At 31.1% G+C, this 12,745-nt stretch overlaps 1 protein-coding gene across 1 annotated transcript; it reads right to left on the bottom strand.

Moving 5' to 3' along the window:
* Positions 1-859: 859 nt before the first annotated feature.
* On the bottom strand, positions 860-12,590 carry LOC127729585 (microtubule nucleation factor SSNA1-like). The gene is made up of 3 exons (XM_052237401.1): positions 12,432-12,590; positions 4,729-4,928; positions 860-2,506 (listed from the first exon to the last, which is right to left on the bottom strand). Exons 1-3 carry the CDS (start codon positions 12,481-12,483, stop codon positions 2,402-2,404), a joined length of 357 nt encoding a protein of 118 aa, XP_052093361.1. The 5' UTR covers positions 12,484-12,590; the 3' UTR covers positions 860-2,401.
* Between the last annotated feature and the right edge of the window lie 155 nt (positions 12,591-12,745).

The following is a 12,745-nucleotide window of genomic DNA, read 5'->3' as shown; positions in this document are numbered from 1 at the left end:
GTAGAGATTGCTAGAATTTTTTTTAGTTTTATCATGTAAATATCTCACTTATGAGTAATAGGGTAACTATATATGGTATATTTTGCAACATTTCCATGTCCATCAGACAGGGTTCACCTGACCTAGACCTTATTTCATTGATCAGTGATTAAGGTTAAAGTAACAGGATTAGGTCAGTTTCTCAGATACTATAAGCAGTGGGTCAACCATATGAATTGAATTGAATTACTGTAAAGAGTACATGTCAGTCTGGCATGTTTCATTTGACCTTGACCTCATTTTCGTGGTTGTTGGTCTGTTTAGTTTACCTGGTTAATTCTCTTTCTTAGATACTATAAGCAAAAGGTTAACTATATTTGGTGTAAAAAATGATTGTAAGGTGTACATGTCCATCTGATATGTATCACCTGACCTTGACCTCATTTTCATAGTTCATTAGTTAATGTTACATTTTTAGTGTTTGGATTTTATCTTTGATACATGTACTATAAGCAAAAGGTCAATTATATTTGGTGTATACTATGATTGTAAGGTGTGAATGTCTGTCTGCCAGGGTTAATCTGACCTTGATCTTTGTCATCAATCATTGGTAATGTTTAGTTTATATGATACTTGTAGAAAAAACCCTTTCAACATTGTCAATTAAATATTATGGTCAGTAAAGCAGGTAAAACATTTCAGCATGTGCACTCTTGTTAATCAAGAAATCTTATAGCAGTGATGTTGTACAAAAATACAGAAAGTGGTTTTGAGCTAAAGAAATCAAACAAACAAACCTGCTGTTGGACAGATTTTCGATTTCAGTCACTTAAACCATTCAATAATCATGTTCTAGAGATGTAATATAACAAATACAACAGTATGTATCAGTTTTATTTTTATGTTCAAAATATCATACAAAACCTGGTATCCAACATACAGAGACTTTAACACTGTGTACTGTGCCTCAATAAATAAATAAACTTTCCACAGCTAATTTTATTAAAAAAGAGTCCTAAGATGTCCATAATCTTGGTAGCTGTTAATAAATTTGAAAAATTCTTGTATTTCAGTGTTAAGATCTCTTGTTGTTTACCATTAAATATCAGTCAACATAAAAATATATATATAAATACAATGAACAAATGTGTTATTATTTGTCATACAAAAAATTGAGAAAAAGACAAATGTAAATATGTTCCTTAATAAAACCAAGAAAAGGATTTTTTGTTTGTTTTTATTTTTACAACTTCTTGGAATGATACACAAGATGCAATATGTTTATGTTTCCGATTCAAATACGAAAAAAAAGTCAATGTCGAGATTTATATATTTATCCATTCATTTTTACAAATTCCTTATTTATTTTTATTTTCCTTTTACAAAACCATAAATAAATTCATTGAAAAATCTTTAGTGTTGAATTGCAGAATCATTTTTTTTTTCAAAAAGATCTTGGACCACCGTTGCTATCTATCAATTGAAAGAGAAAATTACAGGTGCATGTACATTTCAAACTTATGTGCAATTACCATTCCCTGGGAGTGCATGGAAGAAAGTATAAATATCACAGGATTGTAGAAAGCACTCTGTATAGCACAAATCAGACTAAAGTACTACTGACGGGGCAAAGACAGCCTGAAATACATGACCTTCAGCAACAGTGAAAACTTCACACAGTGTAAGAGTTCTACTACTAAACATGTACATGTATTCAAGGACCACTGAAATATGAACAAAACAGATGATTGGAATGTCAGTAATGTGTACAATTCACCATTCAGAATCTAAAGGACTATGGGTAATTTCATTGTTTGTACTCCAAATTCAAAACAACGACACACTATTGGTTGAATTTCATTGTTAAGGACCTTGTTAGCCAATCACAACGTTTTGGTGTACCCTTTTGAAAATATTACCCAGAATGCATTAGATTCTGAATCGACAAATTGACAATTTTCTGTGTTATTAAATAGTATGTGTATTCAAGGCATAGAAGAACAGAAACAGTTCCATTTTCTTGCTGCAAACACTAAGCTTTGAATTAAACACATTTTATTTAAATTTCAGTTTTAAAATATAAAATTGTTCAGCCCCACTTATTTTATATGCACATTTTGTACATGTATGCATTAGTACTAGTATTCTATTTTTTTCTTCTTAAGGCACATTTAGTCAATTACCACTTCTCAAATAATCAAGTCCAGATTTCATGAGTTAAAATGTTTTAAAAAAAATTGTATCAAAATTTTAGGATGCCAAAGCTCACAAGTTTACACAGAACGACTTTAAAAAAAAATGTATAAAAAATAATGTATAATTGTCATGACTTATTAGAATGGTGAAAACAATCGTCAATGCTGTGTGAGATATCACCCTAATGTTAAAAGCTCAAAGATAGTTATATAAACAGCTGATGTGTCTATGAGACCTGGGAATGGACTCTGGTGCTCTGCCCTCCTTTGTCCTTAAGAGTATGGGATTCTCGTTTTAATACATTCAGTAAGGTCTGTGAACTCTCCAAAATCTGTAATACAAAAAGTAAATATTTTTGTTAATTTATGAACAAAGAATAACTAAATTACACAAAACATGTATTGAAATTATGCTATATTTGTTACAGTAACTTTAGGCTCTGTAATGATGATCTGATTATCATATATAATTGCTTATTGAAAATTGATTGATTATAATTGAAAATCAAAGTCGAGAATGCAGCCCGATCCGATTATTCAAATTAATTGATTATAGTTTTGAATTCAATTCCCAACACTACTTTAGAAGTGAATTTTCTTCTTTATTGTTGCCTAGTTTCAAGTTTGAAATTAATATTATATTTCATATATAAACTTTTGAAATGATTAAACAGGAATTAAAATAATAATCCTTGTGCTGGCCCCTGATACACAGATTTTTTATGGGTCAGTCTGACCCAAACATTATTTGAACAGTTGGATGGGACAAGTAACTTTCCTGAAATTCTTACAATAAAAATGGCTTAATTTTTTTTTATTAAAAGCTTCTTCATTTATTAGAAGAATTTGCATTCAAAGTGAAATGGACTACATCTTATTTTTAACCATCATTAAAGAATAGAAAATATTTCACTTTGAAACAGAAATAAAGTCATACAAATTAAAACTGAACACTGATTTTTTGTTTAAAATCTGCAACAGTTATGATGCATCTAAACAAACTTAAACCTCTAATCTTAAATTTATTTCTTCAAAATAAACTACTATGTATATAATTACTTATTTAAAGATATTTTTCAACATTAACATGCACAAAGAGTTTCCATTGATACCCTCCTTTACAACTTGTCATACTGACATAATTTAAAATAATACAATTGTGTATTGACAACTATCTTTAGATCAATCAAGCAACCATATCATGATCAATTACATTCAGTACAATATTATACTACATTTAAATGAAATTAACACATTGTTTTAAAACAAAATCTTTCTTCTGTTCGACTGCACTTAGAAAATTTTGATTTTTAAACCTATTTGTATTTTATAAACACTTGATACATTTGTATGATTAAATAAAAACATAAGCTGACTTGTGAATTACAAGATTCACTGGTTGTGGTAAAGTAAAAATCAAATTATGTACATGTATTTATATGTGCATGTATAAATAACAGTTGCTCATAAAAAGTACATGTACCAATAAAATCCAAACAAAAATTATCATATATAAAAAAAAACAATCCTATTTGAGTTGTAGAAGTGGTTGACCTCAGTAAAACCAAATCTTGATAGATATTTATACTCTACATCTCTTTTTATTCATACATATATTTTAGACAACACAAATAGTATGTGAATTTTTTATAAAACAAACATGTCTAAATTTTAGTATTTGCATAACTAATCTGATTAAAAAAAGATCCTGTTTACACCCTTTACTTTAAATCTGACCATGCTCCATACAAGACCTACTTCTAGTGTCTGTTTTGAAGACCTTGTTGATATATTAGGGTTTTGACGTAAATTGACACACACTCATGAAATCTTATTAAATTTCGAGGCAAAAATTTCAATGGTTGACATAATTATAAGAACAGAAAGTAGAATGGAACATTGTCAGATTCTTGCAAGCTTAGAGTGAACACTATCTGGAATCAAGGAAACATCCTCTGTATTCCAATCAGATTGTTTTCATAACGAAATTAAATATAAATAAGAAGATATGGTATGAGTGCCAATGAGACAACTCTCAATCCAAGTCACAAAAATTTGTAAAAGTAAATCATTATAGGTCAAAGTACGGCCTTCAACATAGAGTCTTGGCTCACACCGAACAGCAAGCTATAAAGGGCCCGAAAAATGACTAACTAGTGTAAAACCATTCAAACAGGAAAACCAACGGTCTAATCTATATAAAAAATGAGAAATGAGAAACACTTATGAACCACATCAACAAACAACAACCACTGAACATCAGGTTCCTGACTTAGGACAGGTGTAAACAAATTCAGCAGGTTTAAATGTTTTAATAGGCGCCAACCTTCACCCTACCTGAAACAATAGTGTAACATCACAACATAGAAAGATACACTATAAAATATCAATTGAAAAGCTTATAACTCAATCAAAAGACATATATATTAAATGCAAACTTTCAATAGCCTGAACACATATATTAAACTCTGGTATACATGTAGGGCTATGGCTCACTGTGCAGTTTGCAAATCAGACAGCAAAATACAAAAACAAGACAATCCAAATTGTATACCTTCATATATGCTGATTCAGTTTCAGCGATAGTCTTATCAAATTCATTTCTGGAACTCATCTTTTTACTTAGACTTTCATTGACTTTAGCTAATCGCTCTGTTAGGATTCTAATGTCATTTTGTAATTTTTGTTTCTCCTCCTCTTCTTGAAGAATTTGTTTATGGAGATCATCCCTCTTTTGACAGAGGTCATTTATACCTGAAATATAAAGAAAAATTTGCTGGTGATATTCAAATAATTTCTTAGACAAGATCAAGCTCAAAAGGAAGCAATCTCAAAAAAAAAGAAGTAAATTTTATTCAATTTTTCAATATATACATTTTCTTCCCTCCAAGGCCCAAGAATTCAGATAGGAATGGTGAATAAATTAGTCTGGCACATTGTATCTCTAAAGTCAGGATTTTTTTCTGTTAATTTTGTGATGTATTAATGTACATAACATCCATAATATGAACACTGATCATCATAGATCAGGGTTGGCAAAAACCCGGATTTATGAGTATTGCCCAGCCCAGTGGGAAATACTGGGAAAACCGTATGGTCCCTGACACAAGTATTCATTGTATATATGATATATGATACATGTATCTCTAAAGTAAAACTAATACTGATTGAACAGACACAGAAGTCTATTTTACAATTTAAGTGTCTTGACAGTTGTCTGTCCCAGTCATGCCAGTTAAAGCATTTGTAACAACATGAACAAAGGGACATTTCATCTCTCCAAAAATGCTATTTTCATGAATGTGTGGTCATGGTGGTCATTGCACCATTACACTGTTTATCAGTACATGTACATTACTTTTGTATTTTCTCAGCAATAGTTGACAATAGATTTTCTCAGTTTATGTGTACTTATATACTTTACAAGGTGCAAATAATTAGGTGTTTAAGTAAAAAATAACTCTAGCTAGCTAGCTGTTGACTCAATCACTGATAAAAGGGTGAGTGCTCACTGCTGGTAACTTGAACTGATTTATCACCCTATCATATAAAACATACATCATTACATGTACGTAGCTTATACATGTATATGAACAGAGAGATATTTCAGATATATACAGCAGTGGTCTCATTAGCGACGCTTGTATAGGGTATATTGGGATACGGGATATTTGCCATTTTAATTTTAGGGATACGGGATATTTGTCCTAAAAATAAATGGGATATGGGATATTGGTGCATTTTTAGGGATATTGAATTTTGAAAATGAAAAATGAAAAAAAAATGAGAAAATTAAAAGTTAAGTACAGAAACATTTACATCTCACTTGATAAAATTGCCAAAAAAATTTTCTAGAAAAAGTTATTCAAGTGCTTTGTTGATTTTCATTGAGTTTTGTTATTATAAAACACCCATGCAACCACGCATTCCAAATTGCATGATAGGACCCTACACGTACTATTGCTCACTATTTTAATGTTTCAGCAGTTAAAGCTTGGGATTAGAGGCTCTGGCTTGGGATGGTCATTTTAGATGCATTATTTTAATATAATCAAATATGAAAATTATTCATGTATATATTGATATATTTATATTTTAATTCTTCACCAATAGGTCTAGTTATTATGACAGATCTGCCATCATCAGGGGTCCAACTGTCAATTTTATGTTAAAGTCTTCAACTTTGATCTACTAAGCATATCTCCAACACTTTTATGTTTGCTATACGCAACTATTGGTGCAGCATTGAATATTTATACACAATCTTCGTCAAACTGTAATAAATGCCCGTTTCTTTATTTTACGTATATATATATATATATATATATATATTGATATATTTATATTTTAATTCTTCACCAATATATATATATATGGGTTATATTAGTTATCAAAACTAACAGAATATTTTCTTTTTCCTTCGATTTATCAGTTTTTCTGTAATCATTCAGTACGGTCAATTGATAAAGCATCAGTAATACTATCATCTATTTCGAGGTTATCATAACCCCTATCTAATAATAAAACAGGTCAAGAATGCCATGTGTTGTAAATCTTGGACCTTTAATTACATGAACATCTAAGAACGACATTTTGTCGTTTGAGATTTCATAGGTGGACTTCAATAAGGGGTTATAATTATTTGCTAGACGAAAAGAATCTGCAGTTTCATCCGATGTTCCATCATATATTATGAATCCATCGTCCCTATATTTTTAACCTATAATATAAAATTAAACAGACCTAGAAAAATCCTATTGTACGAGTTTTCTATCTATTTATATCTATATTTATGTTTATAAATCGCTTATATCGGCAGTCTTCGGAGGTCAACTCAATAGTTAATTAGATGGCGTCTAGACTAAAATTCACAAGAAACGATGAAACATATTATCGAGCCCATGCCTTGTAAATTGTTTATTTTATACTTTTTTTAATTTGGATATATGTTTTAGTATGCTATAAATCAAATATGAGAATTTGAGTCAAATCGATGAACATGAACATGAATTTGACAACCAATGCCCCTTTAAATGAATCTAATTGGCAGTAATGTTGAGTATTTAGTTGTCTTGTGATATAATTTCCCGATGTATGGCACGTAGAAGCAGGTTTATATCCTGTATTGCTATGAAATGGATGAAGGTCATTTTTGTCGAGCCTTCGACTTTTGGCGGCGGCGACGGCGTCCACAAATATTCACTCTGTGGTTAAAGTTTTGAAATTTTAAAAACTTTCTTAAAGTATCCTGGATTTCTACCAAACTTGGACGGAAGCTTGTTTATGATCATAAGATAGTATCCAGAAGTTAATTTAGTAAAAAAAAAATCATTTTTTTCCGTATTTTACTTATAAATGGACTTAGTTTTTCTGCCAGGAAATATAACATTCACTCTGTGGTTAAAGTTTTTAAAATTTTAATAACTTTCTTAAACTCTCCTGGATTTGTACCAAACTTGGACAGAAGCGTGTTTATGATCAAAAGCTAGTATCTAGAAGGAAATTTTGTTAACATTTTGTACCTATTTTTCTGTATTTTACTTATAAATGGACTTAGTTTTTCTTCCAGTTAACATTACTTACAGTCTGCAGTTAAAGTTTTTAAAACATTTATTAGATTCATAAACTATCCTGGATTTTTACCAAACTTGGACAGAAGCTTCTTACAATCAAAAGATAGTATCGAGAGGAATATTTTTATTAATTTTTTTCCTCATTTTTGTTGAGCCTGCGATTAACAGCAAAAGTAGGCGAGACACTGGGTTCCGCGGAACCCTTACAAATTTGTTTCTTCATGACTGAACATATATCGACATCGCAGTTGTCTAGCAAATTCACTGTAGTCTTTTAGTATAGACATTTTTGCATTTTTGCTTGATGGCGTTGGTATAAATTTCAAGCCTTTCGTCAACAGGATATATTCCTGATTTGATAATTTGCGTTTTAATAGATTAACTACATGCTTTTTTGCATGTGCAGCTCTTTGCTGCATATTATATTCATTCCGTTCTTTTTTTATTGTAGAATAGGATTTTCTGCTTCTTAGCATTTCTATTAAAACGACGTGTCAACTGAGTTCACATTGGGTGATTCTCTTAGCTACGTGCCTTTGATGATCTCACATTTGGTGGCTCACGCTTATCTCTACAGTAACTATTTATTTGTTACAAACGCTTAGTTATATATTGGTTATTCTAGAGACATGTAGATTAAAATTTAAAGGTCTCTGAATAATTCTGAATGATTAACTTTTCTCTGTGAAAAAGTCCACATCCTTGACATCCATACTACAACGCACAACATGTATTTACGAATGTTGTATACAAAAATGGGTTTGGGAATGAATTAATGATTTTTTGGGATATTTCAAAATAGTTTTAGGGATACGGGATATTTGTGAAAAAAATTATTGGGATATTAGGGGTAAACATTATAGGGATATGGGATATTGGGACAAAAACTTAATGGGTATGGGATATGGGATATTGATACCCCCCCTAAACAAGCCTCATTAGCACAAAATAGAAGGGCGCCGCGCCCTGTGTGCCCTCAGCCGCGCCCTGTGTGCCTTCATCCGCGCCCGTCTGCCCTGACGCCTTTTTCCCAAAAACCCTTGTGCCGTTTTGGTAAAATTGCCTTTTGTTTCATCGATTTCTTATCACAAAGTTAAATTACATATATGACACCAGGTGATTGCCCCCAGGTTAATTATGTCATTACAATCAATTACAGTGGATAAGACTTCAAAGGTGTTAATAACTAGGTAATTTAATTAAGACAATGTACCTTTTTGTCATAAATTTGATGAATGTGTCAGCGAGTGTTTTTAGTTTGGGTCGGCATTTTTGATCTCCAAGAAGAGTGTATAAATGAAGACTTTCATGACTTTAGAATAGAATTTAAGTCATCAAAATACAACTATGCTTTCACAGAAACGCCGTCCATCTCAACTTGTGAATGACAAGCAAACAGTAAACGTGTTAGAAATTAATTTTGAAGTTACTTCCCCTGTTTTAGCTTATTACAAATTTGTGCTCCTAAAATGTTATCTAGTACTAAAAATAGGAATAAATTACCAATTGAATACAAAATTATATAAGAATGCTACCTTAAGGATATTAACTGTCTTTGAACATACCAAAAAAAAAATATATTGCAATTTATTTTTGATAATCATACTTTTAGCAATCCATGTTCTATACATTGTCAATTAAGAAATTTACAAATGAAATACATTTTCTAATGCAAATTTTATAGAATAAATAATCAAAACAACAACTTATGCATCTTTATTAACAACATATATATATATATATATATATATATTAATCCTACCAATCAGTTATGGTTGTATCATTGTTAAAAGTAAAAAAAATCAACTATCACTTGTTTAGAACATATCCAGCTTTCATTTTCTGTGTAGTTTAATTTGTCCAAGGCATTGTGCAAGGACAAGTCTTCCTGTACTTTTGAAATGGTTTATGAGGTTCAATTTTAATTTTTCTGAGTACAGAGTCAGAAACCAATTCTAAGTGTAGAACAGGGTGATTTCTTATCACCAGATTAAGTACATGTATGTTGAGCTGTAATGCTTTTCCTGTACATGTATTGGTTGTTATTGTGCACAAAAAAGATGCATCACCACAATTTTCTATGAGTCATCTAGTTTTTCACAGGCTAATTAAGCAATTTCAATAGGTTTCCAATTAAAATATTTGATCACACTTCTCTATTTTGACCCCTTTACCCTGATGAAACCTATCATTGGATGAAATCACCCATTAATTCATGTTTTTATATTTAAGGAATGACTGTAAATTTCTTTTCTGTCCCTGAAGAAATAACATCAAAAATGTGGTGCACACTGAATAACCCATGTACATGATGTAGAGTGTTATTTATTAGTGTGCACCACATTTTTGAGGTTATTTCGAATAGACAGAAAAAGTATTAGTCATTCCTTATAATTTAATTTCAAATTTCTTATTTAAGGAGTAAATCATGAAAAAACGTTAATGACGTCACAATCACATGACAAAATTATGTCTATGAGCTGACAGATAAAATGTTTTCAGCCAATCAGAAGATGTGTTACATCCAAAGTTAAATTATGGATGTATGTATTAATTCCAGTACAACTGTACTACATACATGACATACAATGTAAAGATTTTTAACTTTCAACATGTGGCTTTTGTGTGCAAATGAAATCAAACACAACATACAGACTACGTAACAATGTACATGTATCTTGTACATGTAAATATGTGACTTAAGTATTTGTTTGAGAACTTTGAAGATCTGTCCATAAGTTTTCTAAATATGCCTAACATCAAAATCCTTTTTTTTAACAATCACTCAGGACATGCATTTTATAGCCATCGGATATAATTTGTAACAGAGTACTAATAATTAATTTACCAAATATTTTTCAGATCAATTGAACTTAGCAATCACAATACTTGTATAAATATAAATTTATGTACAATGTACAAGTATTGTTAAAAAAATCAAAAAAAATCTATATGGTTTGTTATAATTCATTAGTATATGTATATGAGTTGACAATACTAACTCATATGACATGTATATAATTTATGTACAAGTATTTGTGCTCCACATGTGGCATCCACCTTGTTGCTGATGTAAGTACATACCCAGCAGTGGTTCAAATTAACATTTGGTTCTTGAAGGTCTGGGACCTTTGACACTCCAAATTGAAAGGTCCACAACCAAAATCCCAGGTCCTACTTTTACATGAAATATTTCTCATTAAGATACAAAATTAATGTGCTTTTGGTGCTATGTTAGCTTGTTTCATCATACATTTGTATTTGACAAGTTTACAAATAATATATTGCCATGCAACCATATAGACCAAACTGTCAGTGTCGCTGTAGTATTACATGTATAACAATAAATGTAATTGTCTTGTATATAATAAATTGCAACAATCTATTTTTTTTTTTTTTTGGTGCTGGGAAGGTCTCACTACAACATGTGCATGATGCGTGTGTGTGTGTTGTCTCTATCATTGACAATTATACCATAATCTGTTATTGATGTGAAAGTGGCAACATCAACACCATTTTTGCTCTGGATTTCAAGAATAAATTCGTAGTCACTGAAGGGTTTCCCTTTTTTTGCAACACTATGCAGTGTTGAAGAAAACCGTATATCTATTTAACTGATCAGGCTTACATTGCTGCTTGTGAATACATTAGTGTCTGACAATAAATCTTTAGACATAAAATTTGGGTCCCTTTCATGGATCCACTGATTTAAACAAAATAAATGCTGGGGTGTCACTTCGTATATTTTTATTGGGTCTACTTTTAAGATTTTGTGTTCCCCTTACTAGTGAACTTTCTATTTTTGAATGGGTAGGGAATTTCTGGCAGTATATAAACAACATTAGACCAGTTGTTTTGATTATCTCGTTTTCACGATCGTATTTTTGGTCTTTAGTGAGATCTTCATCTGATTTCTTTTGTTTTGTTCCCAAGGAAGACGTTGAAGCTCCACCGTTCATCATCTTCAGGCTTTCCCTCTAAGATGTGACACCAATGAGAAACACACTCATTTTGTTTGAAAATGTCTAAATGATTTGTCAAGTGACCTATCGCAACTATCTAAAAATGTATAACCTTGTGTATGGTCGGCAAGGTCAGGAATGAAACATTTCATTATCTTAACTTCAATAATAATATGGCTTTGAAATGACGATACTGATGGTGAAAAAGGTCGGCAAAGTTAATTTTTATTTTCTTTCAAATCAAAGGTCCGTCCGGCATAACTAGTAACCAAAACGAAAGTCTGATTGCAACAGTGGAAGGTCACGGACCTCAGACCACCACTTATTTGAACCCCTGCCCAGTTACAATTCTTATTCATTAGTTATCATTTGAGGAAAAAAGGACAGGATAATGGTTTAGACAATTGGAACATTACATATTCATCACCATCTGTGAAAGATAAACCATAATCAGCTGATAATGACTTTTTTTATGTTCAACCAAAAATTTCTTGATGGCGTTCGTACAATTTTCGAAGGGATTATTTCGACCCAAACACTTAAATAGTTTCCTTGTGTGCAATAACCCTCTTACAAGGAAATTTTGATAGAAAATGTAAGCTCTGGAATATCGTATTTGTATGTTTGTTTTTTTACTTGGTTTTATAAATTATATCTGCCATAATCTGGTATGGTTTAATTTGCAAGGAATGAAATGCTAAAATTTGCCGGTTAGTACTTACATTTTACGAGTTCGTTATTATAACTCTGTAAAGCAGCCCCTTGTTGCGACATATTAAGGGCGCTTGAGAGCAAAAAATGAATGAAGAAAATTTGAGTTTCGCTGTCAAAACTTGTTTGCACTTTTTGTGTTGATAAGCAAAAATGAGTACTACGTCATAAAGAATGTTGTTCAGAATAAAAAGTGTATCGGATACGGAATAATGACGAACTATTCCGGGTAATTGTTTCTCCAGTCCTCAAAAACGTAGGATAGAAAAAGAAATAAAAGGAAAATAGGAAAATGAAAGATGAAGAAAATACAGAGAAAAAGAAA

This window comes from Mytilus californianus, unplaced genomic scaffold, assembly GCF_021869535.1.
Source record: "Mytilus californianus isolate M0D057914Y unplaced genomic scaffold, xbMytCali1.0.p SCAF_2, whole genome shotgun sequence".
Lineage (NCBI taxonomy): Eukaryota > Metazoa > Mollusca > Bivalvia > Mytilida > Mytilidae > Mytilus > Mytilus californianus.
The sequence above is the reverse complement of the archived record's forward strand: the minus strand, read 5'-3'. Positions and strand labels throughout refer to the sequence as shown.